The sequence below is a fragment of the Nycticebus coucang genome, chromosome X, assembly GCF_027406575.1.
Source record: "Nycticebus coucang isolate mNycCou1 chromosome X, mNycCou1.pri, whole genome shotgun sequence".
NCBI classification, from domain to species: domain Eukaryota; kingdom Metazoa; phylum Chordata; class Mammalia; order Primates; family Lorisidae; genus Nycticebus; species Nycticebus coucang.
The window spans coordinates 110,499,926-110,525,638 of NC_069804.1; the positions used below are offsets into that span (position 1 = coordinate 110,499,926).

Here is a 25,713-nt window from a genome sequence, read left to right on the forward strand (position 1 = left end):
AAAACACTGTAAATGAACAATAAACATAAATGTAATTAAAAGTCATACAACAAAAAAAAAATCTTTGCAACAAGCGAAACAAAAAAATTAACATATACATTAGTAATCAAAGAAATGCAAATTAAAACTAAAATTAGATACCCATTTCCACCTATGAAATTAATAATTCTCCCTCCTACCCTCTACCCTATCCCCTATCGTCTCCTTTGCCATTTTTCGAACAGGTACCCATTCTAATTAGTTTCTTATTTATCTTTTCATACTATTTCAGGTATATATAAACCAATAAATGTATATCTTCTTTTCCCCTCCTTTTTTCACAAAAATGATAGTGGTCCCTACATGCTTTCCTAAATTTTTCTGTTATTTATTTAATAGTTAACCATATATTTAGAGATCTTTCAATATCAGTATACAAAAAAACTTCCTACTGCTGCACATACGCATTGTTTCCATTTTTGCAATTTTAAGCAACACATCAATGAAGAATCTTATAAATACGTCACTTTTCATGTAGTCAAGCATATCTGGAAGATGAATTCCCTAAAAGTAGAATTGTTGGGTCAGAGGGTACATGTGTTAGTAATTTTGAGTGATGTTGTCAAATTGCCCTCTGTGGAACTGGTACCAATTTATACTCCCACCAACAACGAATAAGATGACCTCTTTCCCACAGCTATGCCAGACTGATGGTAACATTTAAAATCGTAATAACACTTTGTGAGTACAGTGAAATGGGCTTTTATACACTGTTGGTGGGAGTGCACATGTGTATAACTTATATGGGGAAAATACTTCTCAGAACTTTTAAATGTATAAACTCTCAGATAAAACAAGTTCACTTCTAGATAATTTGTCCTAAGGAAACAATCAGAGAGCACAAGGTTTACATATGAGGATACCCATAATAGTGTTATTTATATAAGGCAAAAATGTAAATAACCTCAAAGTTCAACATTAGAGACTATTAGAGTAAGAAGTAAACTCTGTAGAATTTCTAGAATACAATTCAGCCATTAAAAATGTTTGCTTATAAATATTTTCTAATGACATAGAAAAAATGTTATGGCATAATGTAAAGATTTAATAAAAGAATGCTCTAAACTAAAATTTTAAGACATTAATCTTTGGAAGTTTTTTTCATTAATTCAACAAACATTTATTGAGCACTTATTTAATGTCATGTACTGAACAAAAAGTTAATGATGGTTAAATCAGAATAACAGAAGTATGGATGATTTTCCAACTTTTTGAACATTTCTACACATTGTGAAAATATTTTTTTCACAATGGAAAGAATAGATTTTATAATGAGTATCCAATAAAAACTAGAACGAACCCCCAGAGAGCAACAGACTTCTCAATAATCGTCAAGTAAAAATCCAGGATACTACACTATATTTACTCGGTCATGACATTAATAGATGTGTCTTAAAAAATCAATCTGTTGAGATTATCATTGTTGCAGGGGGCTTCTGTGTATCTGTCGCTACCTACCTGGCTCAATATTCTACACATTGGCAGTGGTAAACAAGAACAACTCGGCTACAATATCCCATCAATTCTGTCATTGGGTCCTAGGCAATAGCAGCCATGGGAAGGAAGGAGAGGGTTACTTTAAGGCCTTTTGGCTTATCCAGAACCCATAAGCAAATTCAGAATCAGGCCTTCACACATTCTGCAAAGCTACATGTATTTAGTAGGGCCTTCCTCACACACAGCCAGTCCCAAACCCTTACTGACTGGCAAGTGTAAATGAAATCAGAATTCAGTAAATAAATTCCTTGCTTTCCAATCTTCTTATTGGCTTCTGGAGTTTTCTATTCATTTCTGTGCTGATATGAATTTACATAGTATTACATAATTTTTTTCAACTAGAACACTCTGCTTTATGACATTAACTTCTTCCAAATCCTGGCTTAAAAGCAATAAATATTTTAATTTCCTGAAAATTCCTTTCTAATCCAAACAATCTCATCTTTAAGCCATACGAAGGGAAAATGTGAATCTTTTATGTTGCTTTATAATCAAGTTTCAAATGTTCTCATTATTTCTTTAAATAAAGACTTTCACATTAAGGAACCAAAATAAAAAAAGATTGGGAGGGATTTTTAGTCTCTTTTTTCATACATGAAAAAGCAATAGTTATTTGTTTCCACCCAATTCTCCATGTTATAACATGAAATCTAAAATCTAAACTCATCTAGTTAAATGGTTGCACATGTAAGAAATATAGTCCTACTGAAGGCCATACTCTCCATTTATCCAAGGGACAGACAGAATATGGAATTAGGCCACAGATGTTTTCCTGTAGCAGGCAAACACTTCATCCACAATCACAGTGATGTTTCACAGAGTTCTCATCTATTAGCTACGGGGGGGGAAGGGGACAAAGCATCTGTGTGGGTGTTCTTTCCATGAGAATTTTCTTTACAATATCTAAATAGTTCTGGTGTCTACACAGGTCTACTCAATTGAACATTTGCACTTTAGTGTAGTATTTAATATGTGAGAAGTTTATAGAGACATCAATTAAAGAAGTGTCCCAAAGGATATTGGGTTTTTTGTACTTATACTGCTCAAAACTAGGCTACTAGATGATAAAGCAATCAAATAATTTTTCTTTTCTCAAAAGGATTGAACCCATTCTGTTTTGCTGAAAAAAGAGAAAATAAACAGTGCATTTCGTCAAGGTTGAATTTGAAATCTTCACCATCTCAGTGACCACCAACTCATTAACGCTGTCTTCTTTTGTTCAAGATTATTGAGGCTATCATGTTCAAGCAATATGCCTCAGAGCCAAAGAGCAGGTACATAAATCAAATAATGGAGAATATTTAAAAGGTTCCCCCACCCTACATATTGGCCATTTTTCCAGAAGTGGCTCTTAGATAAGGCCTATATCTTTTTTATTATACTAAATATCTGTATAGGTTAAGAGTTAAATGTTACTATTTTAAAACCCCTCATCCTAAAAATAAAATGTGTAAACCAGATGTCTAACACTGGTGAGATAAATCTACTTTTACAAGAGTATACATATGGGCAGGAATGAAGGAGGAAACAATGTTTTTCATAACGATTCCTCACATTTAAAAGGTAAAGTGTAAATAAAAGGGTTATTTTTAAATGTAAACCTTCATGCCTGTTATCATCTGAAAGAGACCTCCAAGAAAGGAAAAATAAGAAGAAAAATTGGCATGATCTGATTGAGAAATGAAAATAAAAATACATGTTTGGTCTTTCCTTCCTCGGAATAATTTATGTAACTGTCTATGCCAACTGTTTGGCCCTTAATATATACTGCATAATATATACTTAACTTTTTTAAATAATTGGATTTCTGATCTCAAAATAATACATATTCAGTGTATAGAATTGGGGAAATTTCAAAATTGCACTATTTAAAAAATAAAAAATCACCTGATTTCCTACAACCTGAGATACCTATTAATGCTTTGGTAATTTTACTTCCAATCTTTTTTTCTATGTCTATAATATAATTTAAATAATTGGAATTAATCTATATGTGCTATTCGGTTTTCTGATTTTTTTCAACAAATGTATGTGGTATACCATGAGCATTTTCCTGTGTCATTAAATAGTCACCAAAATAGTATTTTAACAGCTTCATAGTACTCTAGAATATGTAGATATCATAATATAGTTAGCCTTTCACATATTAATGATATTTAAGATGTTTCCAGCATCTTATCTTTATAAATTATACTGATATTAACACCTTTGTATATGAATTTCTATGCAGACTTAAAATTATTTCATTAGGATAAATTCCAGAAGTAGAAATAATTAATATTTTAGGGATTTTAATGTGTATTGCCCAATTTCCCCTAAGAAAGATTATATGAAATTCTATCAATTATGCACCCTGCAGCAGTGTAGCATAACCACACTTTTGCCATCACTGGATTTTTTTTAAAAATCTTTCCTAATTTGATCACTTAAAAAGGAATCTTACATGTCAAGTTGTTGCTTGTGATTCCCCAGAGGTGACAAATTAGTGAGGAGAGGATTGCAGAGACTTTACCCCTCCTGTATTGCTTGACTCTTTTAGTTACAAGTATACCTAGTTTATGCAATTAAAGATTAATAATAGTATTCCATTGCTATTATCCAGTCACTAGGATTGAAATATTTTCATGTGTCTATTGGCTGTTTGTAGAGCTTCTTTATGAATTGCCAGTCTGTGTCCATTGTAACACTTTTTTATATTTTGGTGTTTGTTTTTTTTTCTTTTTATTTATTTTATTTATTTATTTATTTTTAGAGACAGAGTCTCACTTTGTCATCCTTGGTAGAATGCCATGACATCACAGCTCACAGCAACCTCCAGCTCTTGGGCTTAGGTGATTCTCTTGCCTCAGCATCCCGAGTAGCTGGGACAGGCACCCTCCACAACGCCCAGCTATTTTTTTGTTGCAGTTTGGCCGGGTCCAGGTTTGAACCCACCACCCTCGGTATATGGGGCCAGCGCCCTGCTCACTGAGCTCAGGTGCCACCCTGGTGTTTGTCTTTTTATTGATTGGTAAGAGCTCTTTTTATAAAAGTGTATTGCTTAAATATCCTCTTATCTGAAATGTCTTCCCTGACCTGCCTAAAGCAACATTCACACATTCACTAACATTTTATATATTTATTATTTGTCTCTGTCCGTAAAAGATGGGGACATCTTGGGGACATCAATGGGGACAAGGACTTTATTTTGCTCACTGTTATATCCCTCCCAGAACCTTGAATAGTGACTAACATGTAGTAAGAACTCTATAAATATTTGTAGAATTCATTATTGAATTAACAAGCATAAGTTCTTCATAAAAGCAGAGTGGAATGGGAAGATATTGGTCAAAGGGTACAAAGTTTCATTTATGCAAACAAGTTCTAGAGATGTAATACATAACATGGTGATTATAGTTACCAATACTGTATTATATTTCTGAAATTCTCTAAGAGAGTAGGTCTCACCATAAAAGATATCTATGAGAAGTTGGATATGTTAATTATCTTGACAGTGGTAATAATTTCATAACATATATGTATATAAAAAATATCCAGTTGTATACTTCAAATATATACAATTTCCACTTGTCAGTTATGTCCTCAATAAAGCTGAAAAGCAAAATAAATAAATAAAGATAACTTTTTGTCTGTGATATAAAGTTTAAATACTTTCCCAGCTTATGGTTTATTTTTATAATTTAGCTATGATAGTTTTGGACATATAGACATTTCTAAATTTTATATAGTCATAGGTGTTGATATTTTTCTTTGTGCTCATTTCCACTGCTTTTATGCTTCTGAAGTTTTCAATTTCAAAATTAGATATTTATGTATGGTTTCTTCTAATAATTGCATTATTTGAATTTTCATCTTTAACTCTAATTTTTGTGGAATTTATTTTTGTCATATAGTGGTAAAGAAAATCATATTCTAATTGTTAACTAATTATACTACCGCTCAGTGAATAATCCTTGTTTTCCTCATTGGTTTAAAGAAAATATGTATTCTTAGTAAAGCATCACAAGAATGGAGAAGCATGAATCCTATGTACTCAATTTTGATATGAGGACAATTAATGACAATTATGGTTGGGGGGGGAAACAGAAAGAGGGAAGGAGGGAGGGGGGTGGGACCTTGGTGTGTGTCACACTTTATGGGGGCAAGACATGATTGCAAGAGGGACTTTACCTAACAATTGCAATCAGTGTAACCTGGCTTATTGTACCCTCAATGAATCTCCAACAATAAAAAAAAAAAAAGGAAAAAAAAAAGAAAATATGTTTAACTTTCATCTTGTGTCCTCAGTGACAGTATAAGCTATGAGAGTAGGTACTGCTTATACTTTACAGTATATACTGTATCTCTTTGGGCTAAATACAGGGCTATCAATAAAGTATAAACTAAAAATATTTTGTGAATGAATGAATGGGTGGATAGTTTTAAGCCAAAATAATTCTTTTGAAAAGAGCCTAACAAGCAATTAGTCCACTCACTAAAGTCTGTAGGTAAATTATAGAGGGCTAGGTTTTACTTAGAATAAATAAATGCCCTTTAACCGTAGTGCGCTTGAAGGGCAAAGATCAGTAGCAAAAGATATGAAATCTACCCATTTAGTACAACATACACTATTCTGGGAGTAGGTACACTAAAAGCATTATACAATTAATGCATGTAGCAAAAACCACTTGTACCCCTTAAATCTATTGAAAAAAATTTTAAGATACTTAATAAACAACACTGTCCAAAAGAAATTGCACAGAGTTGGCCCTACCCTCAAGTACCTCAGAGAAAAATTATTTTTTAGGGAGCTTGGGGTAGAACAGAGCTCCCCAAGGGTGCCCCCACTAACTTCCTCTTCCCCTGAAGTAGCAGTTGTATTCCTGAAAGAAAAGATTGCCTTGTTACAGGGAGTGTCCCAAATCCTGCTGAATGTAATCCATCAGCCTCCAACTTGCACTGGATTTAATAATTCTGGAATAAAAACTAGTTTAAAAGAAAATTTACTTTATTTTTTGCTCTCAAGAAAAATCTCAGGTACCCTGTGTATATCGATTCCGCAGGGCTCACTCAGCCGCCAACATCCTGAACTTAAAAATAACAACAACAGCAAAAAATACATTTTTTATTGAATTCTGGCTCTTTGCTGATAATCTATAACAAAGGGCAAAATAAGCAGAGCCATGGTGAACTACTCCTCGTGCCAATAAATCCTACAAAGAGAATGACAATCATTGAAATATACTGTTAAGCATGAATAGTAGCTAAACATTTCTCTCTGTTGCAAGGTATTAAAATTAAAAAAAAAAATTGAGGTGGAAGCTTCAAGCAATTACATTAGAAGTTGCATAATTTGGTTAGACTGACCTTAGAATGGAATAAAAAGCTGCTTATTTCCATAATGTTGGCCTTCCACTGTATGAAAGGTTAGATAATTCATCATGATACACAAAACAGTTCTCAAGAATACCAACTTAAAAAGGAGATCTTGGTGACTTCCAGTTCTGTGAATTTTTAGGTAGTGTGATAATCAACATAATTTATATTTAAGTGAATTTGTGTTCTCCTGCCAGGTTTAGTTTGCCAGGCAAGAGGACTGCTTCCCTATTTATCCTTAGAATAAGTTGAGATGAACTGAACTAAGGTTAAGTGTAGTCTTTGCTGCCTTTTTTTTTGAAAGGGGATGCTACTAAGTTTTCACAGGCACGCTCACGACCTAGATTATACATGGAATTTGTGGCCTTCATTTAAAAACTAAAGGACTGTACCTATTGTTATCACTTGACACAGCTAAATCCCAATACAACCTACAGAGCAGTCACTCTCATCATATAGACGTCTAGGGGGGTCTCCAACCTGTGGCCCACAGGACACCTGCCGATTTTGTGAGGACTTGTTTTGCTTATCTGTAGTGTCAGATATCATGAAAAGTATGCACAGACCTTTCATTATTTTTTCTTTCTTTGCTCATCAGCTTTCATTCACGTTTGTGTGTTTAACATGTGACACAGATAACTCTTTATTCTTCCAACGTGCAGCAGAGGAAAAAAAAGTTGGACACCCCTGAAACTTTAATGCAGGCAGTTATATAAAGCCCTTCAAACCAACACCGCAAAAATTCACAGAATTACACTCAGTGCTGGAAGAGAACATGGAGATGCCTTGCTCCAATCTCCTCACATATTGTTCCAGGTTTGGTGTAGTTCACCATTTGCTGAGATTTTTCATAATTCTCAATGTCTTGGATGATGATTTCCTTAGTCATAACAGGTTTCAATGAACTCAAGCTTCTCTTTTATGAGGTTTTGAATTGTTCCATCTGTTTTTCAGATTTCTCGAGTGTTATATTTGGTGACATGGCAACTCAAAGTGTCACTTACATATTACAAAAAACTGTCCTAATGGAGTCTGCTGGGATCAAAGAGTGAGGAGAGCAAAGTACTGGAAGTGTCACACACATATTTTGATCCCATACCTCCAAATATGACACCATGCAGAACCAAAAACCTTTATGAATTTTTCTTCGTCTGCCATGATCTCCTCTTGAAGGTAACTGATGATCAAATGTGCAAAGACTGAGCCTCCAGATGTTATTCCAACAATGTGCAGTGCCATGGTATGTAGAGCTTACCAGTTTTAAAAGATTTGCTCCATCGCACCACTACACAATGTATAGTTTGTGCAAAGGCAGTTTATCTTTCTTCCTATTTTAGGTATTTCCTTATTATATGTTTTACCGCAACAAAGCACATCCCTTTCTCCATTTCTAAAGAATTGGATACAAAATTAGAGGGAGCAACTGAAAGGTATAAGGACACACGCCATTAGCAAGCTCACAAGTCACACAGAAAATTGGTGTTTCACATGTAGTATTTGAGGTTCATTTTTAGACAAGAATAACTATCATAAATTGTTTTTCAAGTAAAAAATCAGGCAAAATCCCACTATAAAAAAATTAATACTAATGCCATTGTTCTCTCTCCCATAAACTCTTAGGAACAAACATTACCATTAGCATACACCATTACTCGAAAGTCTAAATTTGAAAAAATGGAAATGCACTAGTTAAAGAAACGATCAGTACAACAATCTCATAGTAAATTCCAGTCTTAAAAGGGCAGTGCAATTGTACCCTTACCATGGCCTCTGTGTCTGGCAGCACAGAGGAGGAAATCCAACAAGCCGTTCATCATTGCTGATAGCCAGGTACCGCTGCTTGTCCCTGCGTGTTCAGAGTCCTGCCTCCATCAAGCGTGTCAAGTTTCAAATATGAACGCCAGATTACAGACGTTTTTAGTCATAAAAAGTTGCTTAAAGGTTAAGCCAATCCCACTAAATGCAGTCTGACATAGTCTCCCCTACTTATGCTTCTCACTTAAAAAAGATACGATTTTATAGCCAACTGTCTGTACACATAGGAAGCCCAAACCAGACTTCCTCGGGCTAAGTGAATTAAAGAAGAGGAGGGAAGTTTGAAACAGAATTATTCCCAAAAGAGACAAAAGGAGAAATCAATGCTCAGAAAGTCATTTGCAAGAAATTGGAAATATGCACTATAAGGTTTTTTTGTTTGTTTTTGTTTTTGTTTGTTTTAGAGACAGAGTCTCACTTTATCCCCCTCAGTAGAGTGCTGTGCTGTCACAGCTCACAGCAACCTCCAGCTCTTGGGCTTAGGCTATTCTCTTGCCTCAGACTCTGTAGTATCTGGGACTACAGGCACCCGCCACAATGCCTGGCAATTTTTTTGTTGCAGTTTACCCACCACCCTCAGTATATGGGGCCAGCGCCCTACTCACTGACCCACAGGCGCTGCTCCATTACGAGGTATTTTTAAAGCTGGGTTGTATGCACAGCAAGGATTATTTGGCTGCTTCCTACTCTGAGCTCTCAATTAAAAGTAGTCCCTGAGAGATATATCATTAGACTATATCAAATTAGGGTACCCTGACCTCATATTTGGGGGGATCATACCCTGCTGTGACTGCTAGCCTTATGAGCATTTCCTCAAGGAGGCAAACAGTGGTGTGGGGGGGAGAAGGGAGGGTCAGAGGACCTAAGATCATAGACATGTACATGATCAGCCTAGCTAGTAAAGGCTCTCATCACAAAGCAGATAAAGTGAGTAAAAGAAACAGATGTTTGTTTCCCCAGCTCTCTCGCTCTCACTCCCTGTCCATCTCTCTCTCCCTCTCTCAAACACACACACATGCACACATGCACGTGCGCACATACACAAACACCCCCCTACTTCCCTAAAGAGGATTCTGGCCTTTGGATTGAACTTTTCTTCCTGCCAGGTTACACAGAATCAATTTTGTTCAGAAAAGCAAACTACACAATCTGAGAAGAGGTGCCCTTCATGCTCTGGAAATCAGATTTAGGAGCAAAAATAATCCAGAAAGCAGAGACCGCCAAGGCCAGTGCTGGTGGCAGTGAAGGAGAGCAGCTTGCCACAGAACAGCGGCCAGATGGGGCCCAGTGGGAGAAACTGAAAACTGGCCACCCTGGCACTCAGAGACTTAATGGAGCATCAGAAGACCATGCATATCAAGGCAGTGCTTAAGCATCTGACATTAAGAAGTCCTGGTGCTCATCCATGAACACTGAGCTCAAGGAGAACACAGGCTTGACACAGAGCTTCTTGCCTGCTTCAATCCCAAATGCTTTGCTCAAAATCCTCAAGGTAGCTCCTCTTAACACCCGCCTATCTGTCAATCTATCTATTTCACTTTCTCTCTCATTTTTTTTTTTTTACATTTCATTCTGAAAAATATTTTTTTCTCCCTCCCCAAAGGCTGAATTTAAAGGAAAGTCAAGGAGAACTCTTTCCTTCTCCAAAGTAGTTCTCAGGCTCTATCAGGCATCCTCAAACTGTCCCTCAGACTGTTGGAGGGCCGGACTATAGTTAAAAAAAAAAAAAAAAAAAAAAAAAAACTATGAACAAATTCCTATGCACACTGCACATATCTTATTTTGAAGTAAAAAAACAAAACGGGAACAAATACAATCACACTGCCTCATGTGGCCCGCTGGCGGCAGTTTGAGGACCCCTGCAAGAAACCCTTATACACATGGGGAGCTTTCAGGACTTAGCACAGCAAAGGAAGGAGCCATTTCTTTTCAGGAACAAATTCAAGAGGTGAAAAAAAAAGAGCCCTGCGTGGTGGCTCACACCTGTAATCCTAGCACTCTGGGAGGCCCAGGTGGGTGGATTGCCTGAGCTCACCGGTTCCAGAACAGCCTGAATAAGAGCAAGACCTGTCTCTAAAAATAGCCAGGCATTGTGGCAGGCACCTGTAATCCTAGCTACTTGGGAGGCTGGGGCAAGAGAATCCCTTGAGCCCAAGAGTTTGAGGTTGCTGTGAGCTATGATGCCAGGTACCAAGGGCAGCAAAGTGAGACTCTGTCTAAAAACAAAACAAAACAAAAAAACAAAAAAAACATTTGTGGTGGATTTCTGTTCTTTCGGTCATAAGCTTACAAAGAGTGAAGGGAAAGAAACAAGATGGGAAGGGGATAGCTGTAACATTTCATTTAATTTTATAAGATCTGGAGCATATATGAAATGTTAACATTTGGTGAATCTCAATCACATGTATCTGTCTTTTCCAGACTCTGTTTATTTTAAATGTTACATAATTGCAACTTTTTAAATCTAGTAAATTCAAGCAGAAAAGATAACCAGTGGGGATCCAAGGACTAGATATCAGCCATCAAGGAATAATGAATTAGCCCACCTGTCAAATGTTTTGTCAATCTTGTCAAAGTGAAGAATTTCATTTTAAGCAAATAAGATGTGTAAACATACAGAGTTACAAAGGGAACTGGTTAGGAGTTGATTATTCATATTATACCAGGATTTTTTTTTCCTTTATGAAAGGATCCACCACAAAGTTTGTTAAATACAGAACACCACTATTGTGGTTAATGTGGAGTCTAATGTGCACAATGTGCACTCTCTGGCTTTATAGTTTTTTCAAGAATTCAGCTACCATCAAAGGCATAGCAGCAGGTCCTCCTGAAGAACACAATGAGGTTTTCTGTTATGTGACAGAAAGGACTTAGAAGCTGTACCAGAGGAAATAGTGTGAAGCAAGTGGAGTCTAGTTTGCCCATAGATATCATGTGCCTGGGCAAGTCATTTGCCTTTTCTATAGCTTCATTTTCATAATTGTAGAGTGGAAATACTGATCTCTTTCCAACACCTCATCTAGAAATGCTGTGCAGCTGTGTGGTCCTAACCAATATTTTTGAACAAAATGCTGAATGCTAGAAAATAAAGTTTCTGCATGGGAGCCCAAATTCCTGGAACTGTCAGAGCTGCTGTACCCACAGCTCCACGACTCTCCTCATCATTTCCCCAAGGAGACACAGAGAGGCGCTAGCAGCCTGGATATACCCACTAGAAACTGAGTGACCCCACTATGCAGCCCACACAAAAACCAAGTTATTACACAACAGCCAATAGGAAATGTAACTTGAAGAGCATTTCCCTCTGCAAACAACTGATCCTCTGGGACTTTCACTTCAAGCCTCTCAATTGTTCAAAGCAAATGAGGCTCACATTTAAGGCCAGCCAGTCACACATCAAGAAATCAAGCCTCTTCTCAGTGAGGGAAAATGGCTGCTCCACACAGACCTCCTGTACAAATGGCTTCATTTGCTGACACCTAAGACACTCGACCAGCAAATCTTGGCCTCCCCTACATCCTGGAAGCTGAGATACACATACAGAAGGGTCAACATCTGAAACTCCAGATACCTCAGATCCACTGCAGTGCCATAATTGAAAGACTACAGCTTTGCTAGGAGGTGACTTCATCCTTTTTTAGTCCTCTCATTCCTCATAAGCAATCCCCTAAACCCCTAGCTTCAGCCTATAAGGTGCAATATATTCACGAGCCACAGCACAGACTGCGGCAAGGTTAGGGAGGGAGCAGTCTACAGCTCCTCCCACCTTATAAGTCCAACAATCAGAGAAAAATAAGGTGGGGCCACCGAGATCCAAAACAAGTGGTCTTCTGATAAGAGGAATTCCAAAGCCTTAGAGGCTCTCTGGAAAATGTCCTACCTCCCGCCCCCTAGGGAGAGAAATCTCAGGATCATTAGCAAGCACTCTGGCTGAGCTCAACTTTAGCGAAGGTGTATGGGGAGAGAGGTGATCTCTAAGGTAACCAGTTAATTGCCAATAAGGAATGATAATAATAAATTAACAAATACTAATGTAAACTAACTCAGTTCTGAGGCAGTTGCATGGAGACGACACAGGAACAGTTTATTCTGGAGCACATCTAGCAAGCTGATGCCCCTGGGAAACAGGCTGCCTCACCTTGATATGCCACAGGTCAGGTCGTACCATACAATGTAGGTAGTGGGTGGCCCTAGAATTACTGCTGTTAGAAATGGAGACCTTGATTTTTAAATAATTTTTTAGGATTCTTTAAGAAAGCTTTGGAAGATGTGAGCTACGTTGTTTTTCATTGCTTTCTCCTACAGCTTGCGCTTTACTTTTGACTCTTAAGGATAAGACTTTAATGATTCCAAGATCCCGTTTTAATAAGGAAACAAAAGTTTTTTGGTTTTGCTCACTGGTTTGTTTTAACTGGAGGTAATGATTTGTGTCATTTCCATGCTATCCAAACCAGCCTCATCATACATATTAATTTTCTGGTGATTTCTGAATCTGCCATCTGATAAGTTTGTGGCTGTCCTTAGCCCAGAGTTTCTGGGCCAAGGACACTGCCAATCTGTAACTTTAAAACTCTGTTTTAGGGACCAAAGCCTACTGAGATTTTTATTTTATTTTATTTTATTTTTCTTCAAACCCTAACTATGTTTTATTTTTATTATTTGTACTAAGATGACCATGCATTCAGACTTTATGTAGGATAATTGGAAGCATTCAATTTGGCTACCCACACATTCTTGTTCTGCAAACTTTTCCCCTGCCACTGTATTGCTACTTATAAAGATGTTGCATGAGTGACCATAGCAGACCTTGCACACATACTTCTTGGGATACCTCATACCAATATACTGCAGTTCTCTGGCAAAAGATAGAAACTAGAGAAAACTCAGGATTAATATTGAAACTAAAATCTCAATCCTTATGCATCTATGACTAGAATTCTGGAGGTTCTTGCTCACTGTCATTTACTTAATGTTGTCAGCTCAGAAACATTCAATACCAGAAAACTGAAATTTAAAAGTATCTCACAAAAGAGACTAAGTGTTTTGGCCACTTCGTGCCTCCGGAAGGAAGAAAGAGGTCTCACTGATGTCCGCATTCTCAGTAAAAACAAAGAGTTGCATTTTCTTCTCCAAACAATGACCAGGGCTCCGCTGACACAAAAGGTAATGCAGTAATGCTGACATACAAAGAAATAACACTTTTCAGAATCCAGAGGCACTCCATGGGCACACCTCCATTCCATAAGATTGGAAGAAAAATTATTTGCCATACTAAAGACTCTCACAAAATAATTGGAATTTTGTAGTAAAATCTTAGCAAACAGATAAACCTACTTTCTTCTCCATTTTCCTTCATTTTCAACCTCTTTTCCTCTCTTTTTCACTCTTTTCTCCCCCCACAGACATATACAAACACGCAAACACACACACACACACACACACACATTTTCTTATTCATTTACATATGAACTAAGTCCATGGACAAAATAAACTATGAACTAAGGAATGCAAACCTCATCCTTCAATTTAAACTATTTAAAGGATATCTGACATCACTAAGTTCACAAAAGTCTTTTGTAAACAGCAAAGTCATCCTTCACTTTGCCTCCTCAAATTTGTGTACAAAAGCACAAAATCCATATAGCTGATTTCTCAAACAACATTAGAGGACAGGTAAATGACTATATACAATTTTACACAGTATTATCTCTTCAATACTAGAAACTGAGTTCCAATTCTTAAGACTAGTGTTCCATTCTGTTTACCTTACCTGTGTAACTGCATTCAAAATTGCATTCTTTTTTGCTTTTGTTTAGATGTGGCTAGGTTTGCACACTGATGCTAGAGTTACCCTCTACAGTCTGACTGGACTCATCTATAATGCCATTGAGAATTAACATTCAGCATTAAAATTTGACACTTCAACAGCAAATCTACATATAAATTATATCATAGCTAACACGGAAGGAGAAGGGAGTATTATTAAGGAGTACAAAAGTAACATGTGATCTCAGCTCCTCAGCTAGACTGTAAACTCTCCGAGGGCAGAAATTACATCTTACACTTATTTGGACTCTTCATTGTCCCTGACACACAGCAAAGCACATAATGGATACCTCAACGATAGCTACTGCTTTGATCTCTTGCCTTGGCGATAAATTTCAGAATGTGATGAGTAGAAGCAACACACAGCCAGCACAACAAATCTGACTGGACTCATCTATAATGCCATTGAGAATAAGACCTATAACTGATTCTACAGCTAATGAAGGGAAAGGATTTGTCACAAGAGAACCACGCAGAAGAACCTAATGTGTAATGATCTTTCTTTTCAACCTGGATAATAAGAATGTAATATATGTTCAGGAAAGAGACCTTATGATTATCCTGAATTGAAATTATCTGTGTACTTGACTATCCCCCTGTAAGCTCCCTGGGGTCAAAGATCATTTTATATCTCCAGAAAGCAACAGAGTATTTGGCACATTCTGAATTTATAATAAATGCTAAAGGGATGAATTAATAAACAAAAACAAATTCTAAAAAATGAAAGCTTTAACAAAGTAATATAAAAAACAAGGGCAGCACCTGTGGCTCAAAGGAGTAGGGCGTTGGCCCCATATACCGGAGGTGGTGGGTTCAAACCCAGCCCTGGCCAAAAACTGCAAAAAAAAAAAAAAATATATATATATATATATATGACATAATATGATTTAATAGAGAAGTTTTATAGAATCTTATATGTGCATAATTACACAGTATAGCACTTATAATTCTGTGCTAAAATTGCTTAATAAATGTTACTTTCTTAAATGGATTAATTAATTAATGAGGAATATATAAAGAAAAGGTAGGAAATAGATCAGGATATTATTGACTAGCAATAGAGAATGTCCCATTGCCCTCTATAGTACCATTTATTCTCCTTATTAAAAATCACCTATTTACTTTCTTGCCTCCTCCACTAGAATGTACATTTCTTGTCTTCTTCATCTCTGTAATGCCAGAGCCAAAAGCATTGCCTTACAAAGAGTAGGCGCTTAACAAATATAAGCTGAAATAATAAATTAACCATCCTTACTCTTCTATAGATTTCACTGGACCTAAGTGTTCCACCCAGTCTACATTCAGGGGCCTCTGTCATGAAAGAAATGTGTCATTTTCCCCATCCAGGACTTTGTGACGGATGCACATTAATTGGTCTGGTCTGTGCTCAGCCGTGAAGGGTCTTCTCACTTTTCTGAATGTGATTGTCAATTAAACTCTTCAGAACTGCATATTAGAAATGCACACAACTTCACTGTGTCTAGTACATGCTCACTTGGCCCTGACCAGCCCTACACACCAAATCCATGTGATTTTGTTAAACAAGGGGAGCATCTGGCTTTGCGAGTCAGAGACAGGATCAGAACTGAAACATTAAATGGCTTTTCTAAATAATTGAAGTAATACTTCATTTAATTCTTCTTAAAGAAGAAGTAAACCATGCAAAAATAGTCATACATTTCCTCCCCCTCATGTAATTCCGATACTAGGGCTCAATTCTAGTGCCTTGAATTGATTGCATAAATGATCACCGAGCCCCCAGAATTCAGTGCTTTTGTCCATCTCCACAAGTAACAGCACAGAGGGCAACTGAACCCACAGCCTTGGCATCTTGCACTTCCATTGTTTAAATGAACAACATAAATAGTCTGACCACACCACTTTGTAGGTCTTGTCTACATAGAACCAGCCTAAATTCCTCTTTGGTTATAAGTGTCTAGGGAGAAATACTCAGGCGTACAGGCCAATGCAACAGTGATTTTCTAACAGTGATTTTCAAGTGAAGAGGTCTATTTTGGAGATACCTATGAGTCTAACACTTTACACTGCACAAGTCATATTCCTTGGACCAAGCTTGCATGACAGATGTGCCTATTTTGTAGATGAGGAAACAGAGTCAAAGAGGTTTCATAGCAAGAAGTGATCCTGAGATTCAAAATAATAGTCCATCTAATTCCACTACACAGCACTACCTCTCTCCATTGCTAAACTATTGGTGGTCCAAAAGTAGTTTGTGGTCCAGGCCTCAGTAGTATTCACTGACATTAATAATTTTAACTGAGTCTACTGAGTTCAATACTGAATTTCAATAAATCCTTATTTGTAGAATTATGGACTAAAAATATTGGTGCTTCTGTTCTTGGCAGAATACCATCAGTTGCTTATTAAAAGCATTGCTGTTTAGTCCCATTAATTCTGGTGGGAATTATTTTTCAGAAACTGAGAGAAGCAATTAATGTAAGTAGTCTTAAGACCCCTTTGCTCTACAAAATTGATACAAGTACTACGAGGCCATTTTATGTATCATCATAGCCTGGATAGTCAGAATGAATTATTTCAGAGGCAGGAAGGTATCACTGAAACAGCACCTGCAAGGGACCTAGATTTAGTCTTCCCTTTCTTGATGACCAGTTTTGTGAGTCTGAGTAAGTTCCTTAGCATTTCTGGATCTCTGTTTCATCATCTACTGAAGAGCAATCTATCAAGATATTTGATTGTGAAGATCAAAGAGACAATGCTTGGTAAGGTGCTTTGAAAAATGTGGATATACTCTCCAAGCGTACAGCATTCCTTTCATTGGTAGGCTGGAAGAGGGCATATACCTCCCAGTGCATCAAATTTCCAAAGAGGGACTTAGGCAATTCATGGAAAAATGAAATCAACTTAAAAACTGTTATATATAGACTTCCACCCAGCCACCCACCTGCCATCATCCACATATCACTCTATTACTCTGAGCATCAAACAACATCATGTTTTTAAAAATGCTCCCACTTGAAAATATTCATTCTCTGTAAAGAGAAACAAGGCTAACTCAAATACATAGCCAATTACTAAAAATTGACATTATTAATGACATTGTCAATCTCAATTGTCAAACATTAGCACTAGAACTGCTTAGAAATGGCAAAGCGTTTTTTTTTAACTTTTTTGCTTGCCTCCCTTTAACCAGCCCAGCAAGATGCTAGAGAACAGCGGTGTGACAAAAGAAAAAGCAAAAGGGGGCTTTAGGAGGCTGAATGCTCTCCCACTGGGAAATAGGCCCTGAAGCATTAAAGGGTTTGATCCATTTTCAACACTACTTGGTGACTCTTTCTTAGCCGCTTCAACTGGCATGCTGGTACCACTGGCTGTCAAGCATGCCATATTTGCAACAGGTGGAGCAAACTTGAATTATGCCAGAACACTACACAGGGATTTCAAGGGTTCAGACCCTTTGGGCTCTCACTCCCAGAATACACCCCTATACAAAGGTCCAAAAGGATGGGTTACCCTTTGCCCCAAGAAGCATTGGTAGCAAACCTTGAATATACCAATGGGCATAGGCAGAGATGTTCTCCCTACCCCTGCTAGGGAATATGCCAGTTTAGTAGCCTATGGTGTCCAGCAAGCAGTTGAAGGAAGTCTAGAAGGACCTCACAGAGCCACTTAGTTGCACTCACCTCAGGCAGAGGCACACCGTTGATAATCAGATCGGGCTGCTGGGGACCCTGGCTGTTGAAAGAGTGATGGTAGATGTGGTTGGCACTGGTGTTGCGGGTATTCTGGTTCTCCACATTCAGGAAAGTGCTCTCAGAGCGGCGGCAGCCCAGGGGCAGTGTCTGCTGATGGTAGTCGAAATAGTTGAGGGAAGAGGTCAGGGAGGAGCAGCTGACAACGTTCATCTTGTCTGTCTCCTCCACATCCCGGGGAACCAGGCGGATGTCATTCTTACTGATTTTTTTCTTCTTGCTTGATTTTTTTTGATGCCCATAGGAGTACTCAGCGATTCTATATGACAGAAAAGGCAGCATGAATTGCTAACACCCTCCCAAACCATGCACTGATTAATAAACATTAAGCACCCCAGAGGGTTGCACCCCATCTCTGCTCCAGCTCCTTATTCTGGTGCATTACATCATCCATCGGGTTTCTCCCTGTGCTTTTTACATGCAAAAACAAGCTGAGGGCCATAAAGTTTTCATATTAAACATAGTAACCTCCCACTCACCCTCCCCTCAAAAAGTTTCTATACTTTGGATTTGGAATTTTTTCACTGCGAGTGGCCAGTGAGTAGGGATAGGGAGACAGGGAAAGTTGAGCCTATAGGGGAGAAAGCATGAAAATACTCTAATCTGGAGCTTTCCTGGAACCCAAAGGAACTCCTGAGTGAAATTAGAAGCAAGTCTCAATTTAATGGAAAAAGAGACAGAGGGAAATTAAAAAAAAAACCTTGCCAATGCCTCAAGCATTTGCCACGTGGCAAATGCCCTTGATCAGCTTCCTCTGTGACTGACGTGATCAGTTTTGGAATAGGGTAGATCAGACCCCACCATTTCTTGTCACCTCTACTCCTCTCCTCCACACCCTCCTCTCTGCCCTAGCCCGAATGCCTTCTACACTCCACCCCTCTCCCTCCTCTCCAAGAGAAATCTGATAGCCAAACCCATTTGAATGAGGGGAAATGCCTTTTTACCTCTTTCCCCTTAGGCTCACTTTCTCCTCTGCCTTTTTGTCTTGCTCCTCGCTAATAGGAGAAACCGAGATGCAATGCAGACACTTGCTGTTTTGTCCTTTTATAAAACAGCCGAGGAGACAAGTGATGGTTAAACAATTACTGCAAAGGAATTTAAAGGTTAGTGCATTCAGCATCCTTCTCCATTCAGGTGTACCTACAAAGCAGCTGTGCTGCAACTGGAACATAAAGAGCTCAATTTAATTAACACTGACATAGACTCAGCAACGTGCACCAAAGACGCCAAGCATTAAGAGACTTGTCAAAAGAAATACATTAAATATAGCCAGATTCTCAAAGTCATTTATTACTTTGTACATAATAATTCAGCGTATTGTTCGGAAATTCAATTTCTGGGCAATAATCAACAAAACAATAGGATTAATAAATAATACAGGTTGATCTTTACAAGGGAAAGACTGTGCCTGTATTCTCATTTGACAAAGCTAATTGTCTGAATACAAAAAGGGAGCCCAATTCAAGCAGCAACTGCAGATCATCTCGAAAGTCTCATAAATGAATGCATTGCAGGAAAAGGCTCTTCAGAGGTTGAGAAAAAGAAACCGCTGCCTGAACACATGGAAATACACACTCCTGAACTTTAGGTTTCTAAAAAGTCTGAACAGACGGAGAAATTACATATATGGGGCAAATTCTTTCTCTGTCCCTGGGATCTACCTAGAGCTAAGCAATTGAGTTCCCCTTCACCCTTTTGCTCTGTGCCCAGACAGACTTGCAGCGATGATAAACTGACACTACCAGGGCTTGGGAGCAGATAAAATCCCCAAAAATCCAGAGCTAGGGTTTATTTTCTTTTCTAATCTGTTTACTGAATCAATGGGAAGTTTTAATCATCCTGTTTACCCATGATGGGTAAGTTTGGTAATGTCCGTCTAATTATTCAGCTGAGGCATTCAATGCACAGCCCTTGCTGTATTGACCAATTATTTAATTATATTGTACTTCATTAATCCTAAACCATCACAGGGAACAGAGTGTTTTACAAAATGCACTTTGGGGTAAAGTTGGAGAGCACTGAGATTTACTTTTTTTTTTTCAGTATTCAAATGCTCTCCTCCATGTTTAATGATTTCCCTGACAAGCTCTCAGAAAGAGCTCTCACTTCTACTCATACATCACAAAGAGGTGGTAAAGTCTTCAATATCTTTATTTCATGCAGATTTCTTTTTCATCCAGGAAGGTGTCTTATGCATCTACTTTATGCTGAGAAAATGACTTAAAAAGAGTCCTCTCCATCATCATCTCCATATAAATAAAATTTTATTGACCCCACATATTTCTCCTATAAAAATCGCCACTGGCAGTCACAGGTTTCAAAGGTAAGAGCAATATTAATTTCCATTTCTCCCATCTGAAATGACTTGGTGCTGAAGGAAAGAAAAGTCACGGCCATTTCACTAGTAACAGGATTAAAGCATTTATGAGGCATTGCAGCTGCTCTTTTATGGCACCTGATTGATATTCATGTGTGGTTAGCATTTGTCTACTAACTTGTGTAATGCAGAGAATAGTAAAAGGGAAACAATAATTGCATGGCTGTTACATATTCAGGGGGGCTCTGATTCAGAGAAATGTGCATTTCAGACGGTGTCAAATATAAACCGAACCTATAGGAACATATTTTTACTGATTAACATGCAAGCACGAATGACACAAAAGACACATTGATGTGTAGGTGTGTTGAAAACACACGCACACCTTGGTTGAAAATGGCAGCATCACTCATTTTCAGCAAACTAAAGAAAAGAACTTTTTTCAACCGTTTCGATGAGACACTGCTGGAAAAAATTACACATATTATCCTAAATTGGATTCTTAGACTTACTTGCACTATCCAATTGTAAGGGCTTCTTCAAGACCCTCTAATGTACTTATCAGGAAATTTTTTTTAATTATTATGTTTCCACATTTTTTCTTTCTCTTTCTCTCTCTCTCTCCCTCTCACTCTCTTTCTCTCTGTCTCCCTCCCTCCTCCCCCGCTCCCTCACACACACACACACACACACACACACACATATACACATAAAATCCTGCACACACTTCAAGAGAAACTGTAATGCAATAGCCCATAGTGACATCCACTGGTAGTGACCAGATCTTAAAGCCACAAAAACAGTTCCACATTAGATTTCCTCTACTGCTATTTTTTACTGTAAACATCTGGATGCAAAGTATTGTCCCTCATTGAGATGTTTGGTCTCCAAACCACCAACCAACTAGATATTTGAAAACATACAGATGCCTGATAGAATTTCACTTTATATAGCCAGATGTTTGGGGACTGGATACAAAACAAGCCAATAATAGACTAAAAAACACCTGCTCCCCCACACACTCCAGTTATCTTCCCCTATTCTCCATTTCTCATCTTGGACTCTTACTCCCAGTATCTCTCCAGAGTTTATCTCTGTGACAAGACAGGATAGCTGCCAGCACTCCCTCTTCTTTTAGTACCCTGGCACCAAAATACTGTGCCCCTAGAAATTAGAAATCAAGTTATGGAACTTGGTGGTTTGCTGAAAATATAAACCTCTCTCAATATCTCTCTCTCTCTCTCCTCTCTCTCACTATCTCACTCTCCCTCTCTCTCCCCACTCCTTCCCTCCCTCTTTTCCACCATAACTTCCTGAAGACAGCTGTGCAAATTTTAAAATGATAATTGCTTTTTCTGTTCATCATCATTATGTGACAGAATCCATTCCAATAGTAAATGATTGTCTTCCAGCAAATTGTCAGATCAAAAGAATTGATCAACTTGGACTGTCACAAACTTTTTGCCCTCAAAAAAGAAGCGCTGCAAGTATGCTGCATGCATTTAAGTAGGAACAAAAGCACTGGGATTTTCACACAGAGACAGATACACACGTCTTACTCATCCAAGACAAAGAAGTAAAGAAAGAAAAGTTGTCTTTACCTGCAGTTGTAGGTTCGGATCTCTTTGTTGTCTCTCTTGCACTTGATGGCTACGAAGATCATAGTGACAAAGAGGATACCGGCAATGGAGCCTAGGGCAATAATGAAAATCAGGGACAAGTTCACCGAGCCCATTGATTCTTGGGCATCGAGAGCAGGGGACAAGTAGATTAAAACGAGCGCAGAGGCAGAAAGAGACGTCTTGCCGTGGTCGTGGGCCACCACAATAAGCTCATAGGAAGCCTTGGAGCTCTCCCCAAAAGTGCGGGTGGTTCTGACTTCGCCATTGACTTGATCTATTTCAAAAAAGCCTCGGTCACCTTCGGTCATGTCATAGGTGACTCGGCCATTTTCACCTTCGTCGTAGTCGTCTGCCTTCACAACAGTCACCAGGTAGCCTATGCCAGAGTTGCGGGGGATGTAGACCTCCGCGGTGCCATTGATCAGGGGTGGGGCCGTGATGACCGGGGTGTTGTCGTTGACGTCGAGGATAATGACCCGCACCGTGGCGTTGCTTTGCAGGGAGGGCAGGCCTCCATCCTTTGCCAGCACCTTGAATTCGAATGCCTTGGTCTGCTCATGGTTAAAGGATCGAAGCGCATAGATGTCACCCGAGTTGGGGTTGATAGAGACATAGGTGAAGACAGGCATGTCTCGCACCTGTGATGGCACAATCTGGTAGGAGACACTGCCATTGAGACCCAGGTCGGGGTCTCGGGCTGACACGGAAAGCAAATAAGCGCCAGGCGTGTTGTTCTCCTGTACAATGACCTGGTAGTAGGGCTTGGAGAAGTGCGGGTGGTTGTCATTCTCATCAGTGATGCGCACAGTAAAGGACTTGGCACTCTGCAGCATGGGCACGCCGCCGTCGCGTGCCTGGATTGTGAGGTTGTATTGGTCATGTTGTTCACGGTCTAGCCGTCCGTCCACTAGGATAGTGGAGAAGCTTTCGTATTCTTGCAGTCGAAAGGGCACATTGCCCAGCAAACGGCATTGCACCCGTCCATTGAGGCCGGAGTCGCGATCAGACACCCGCACCAGGGCTATCACGTAGCCCGGGGGGGCGCTCTCGCTCACCTCCACGAGCTCGCTGTTGACTGACAACAAGTTGATGACCGGCGGGTTGTCATTGGTGTCCATCACGCTGACGGTGACCTTGCAGTGTGCCGGGATAGAGTTGGGCCCCAGGTCCTTGGCCTGCACGTCTAGTTCGTACACGTGGCCCTCTTCGTAGTCCAGAGCTCCGGTGACAGTGACCAGGCCGCTGTGAGGGTCGATCTGGAAAAGCTCACGAGTGCGGTCGTTCACATAGCCATAGAAGGAGTAGACCACCTGGCCATTGGTGCCCTCATCTGGATCGCTGGCGTTGAGGCGGATGACGGGGGTGTTGGGAGGAGAATTCTCTGGCACACTTACTGAGTAGGTGGACTCGCCAAACACCGGATTGTTGTCATTGGAGTCGGTCACTTTGATGCTGAGTCCAACAGTGCCCAAGTGTGGAGGGTCACCGCCGTCCAGCGCAGTAATGCGAAAGCTGTAGTGCGACTGTGTCTCTCGGTCCAGGCTCTTCTCCACCACGAGTTCGGCAAAACGTGAGCCATCGCCTCGCGTCTTGATCTCCAGGCCAAACAGCTCGTTGGGAGTGAGCTCATAGGTCTGCACGCCAAAGCTGCCTGAGTCCGGGTCGTAGGCGCTGTCCAGCGGGATGCGCGTCCCGGGACTGGCAGCTTCTGAGATCTCCAGCTCGATCTGTGCCGCCGGAAAACTGGGCGCATTATCGTTCAGGTCCTTGATCTCCACTTTAATCACGCAGATCTCCATTGAGCTGGACATGACCTCGAGCGAGATGATGCACTTGGGGCTCTGGCGGCACAGTAGGTCGCGGTCGATCTTCTGCTTGGTGACCAACAAGCCAGAGCTGGGGTTGATGTCCACTAGGTGTGGAGCTGAGTTGGACACCACACGGAAGGCGGAGGCCTGCCGAGGGTCCAGCGCGAAGCCTGCCTCCCGCGCATCTTTGGCCACGTTGGCGATCACCGTCCCGGCGCGCTGCTCCTCTTCTACCGAGTACTTGAGGTTAATGAGGGCGGCCGCCTGCGTCCACAGTACCGCCAGCAGCAGCAGCACCGGCAGCATGAGCGACTCCATGGCTGCGCGGGGCTCTGCCTGGCCGCGCCTCTCCACACCCCTCCGAAGCCGACGCCGTCTGCGCTCCAGCTTCCCGCCGGCTCGGGCCGCCTGTTGCGCGCGCCCCGTGGCCCTGGAGGCCGCGGGAGGAGTCCCGCCCAGGGCGGCCCGGCCGCGCGGGGGAGAGACCCGCGACGGCTCCAATGCTGAGGTTGCGGTGGTCGCGGCGGGGGCTTGCGGGGGACCCGGGGGCTCCAGGGGGCCAAGGGAGCGCCGCGCGACCCCGAGCCCCCTCCCTCCAGCCCTGCTACTCAGTTTTCCCCCTTCAAAGTTAGCCGGGTGTGACTGGCCGCAGCAGCGCAGGGCTGCGGGTCGGGCGATGTCTGCGCGGCCTGGACGACGCGCAGCTGAGTCCAGACCGTACTTGAAGCGAAAGCGGGGAGGGCGATGGGGGAGCAGCCTGTCAGACACTGCACCGTCCGCCGCAGCGCACCGGCACTGGAGCCTTTCAGCGCGTTGTCTGTGCACCTGGCATGCGCAATAACCTAGCCCCAGCACTCCTGGCTCACTGCAGAGAGGGCCCGCCTGGAACGCGCCCTTCGGGGTCCTGGGATGCCACGCTGGCCCCTTAGAGGCCTGTTGGAAAGAAAGGAGAGTCGCAGGCGGGAGTCTGAGTTGCTGGCAAGAGGCACCGGCGCCCTGAGACCGGGCTGAGCCGGATGGCAGTCCCGGGGCTGGCCGAGGAAGGGGGAGGGGAGAGAGACTGCCAAGGCAAGAGCGCGTTCCCTCACGCTAAGGTTGGCTTCGGAGGGTTTGTGGGACACGACTGTCCAGAATCCTAGGTGGGCGCAGAATCTCCACCACCACCACTACCACAGAGCAGTTGAGGGGCTGCGGGCTTTTGCGTTTCAGAAATAAAAGTTACCAATGCAGCCCAAGCCTCAACGTCAAGTTTGTGGAAACCGGGAGATGGCAATTTGTCCAAGAAAATCAAAGTCCCAGTTTTTGCAATGACCCGGGGGGCGGGGAATGGGGACGAGGGGAGGGGAAGCAACAACAGTACCGGCCAGGAGAGGCGGGGCAGCCGCCGCGGGTACAGGGGCTTCTCCTCCTCCCTCCGTTTGGTCTGGGGTGTCGCTCCAAGGGCCGCCGCCGCGGGAGGAAGCTCTCCTAGCTCAGTCGCATGTCGCTGGGTCCGCTTCTGCAGCTGCCACAGTCATGCTTTTGTCACCGCCAAAGTTTACTTGAGGGACCTTCTTGATTCCATCCTCCCGGAGAGGCGCTGGTCGCGCTGCGTTGGGCTCTCTCCCAGGCGCTCATGCACTCGGGAGGTCTATCGCGCTTTCTCTGTCTGTCTTGGGCCGAGTGCGAATGTGTGAGAGAAAAGAGTGTGTGGTGTGAGGAGT

At 40.9% G+C, this 25,713-nt stretch overlaps 1 protein-coding gene across 3 annotated transcripts in view; it reads right to left on the reverse strand.

Annotated features, from left to right (window-relative positions):
• Window positions 1-24,519, reverse strand: part of PCDH19 (protocadherin 19) — a 114,477-nt gene extending 89,958 nt beyond the window's left edge. For 2 of the 3 annotated variants that reach the window (XM_053580911.1, XM_053580910.1), the window contains exons 1-2: window positions 22,182-24,519; window positions 18,195-18,522 (exon numbers count right to left, since the gene is read on the reverse strand). In XM_053580911.1, the coding sequence (XP_053436886.1) occupies window positions 18,195-18,522; window positions 22,182-24,328 (2,475 nt within the window). In that variant the 5' untranslated portion in view covers window positions 24,329-24,519. Of the gene's footprint in view, window positions 1-18,194; window positions 18,523-19,207; window positions 19,349-22,181 lie in introns of all 3 variants that reach the window. The other variant, XM_053580909.1, reaches the window with a different exon arrangement.
• Between the last annotated feature and the right edge of the window lie 1,194 nt (window positions 24,520-25,713).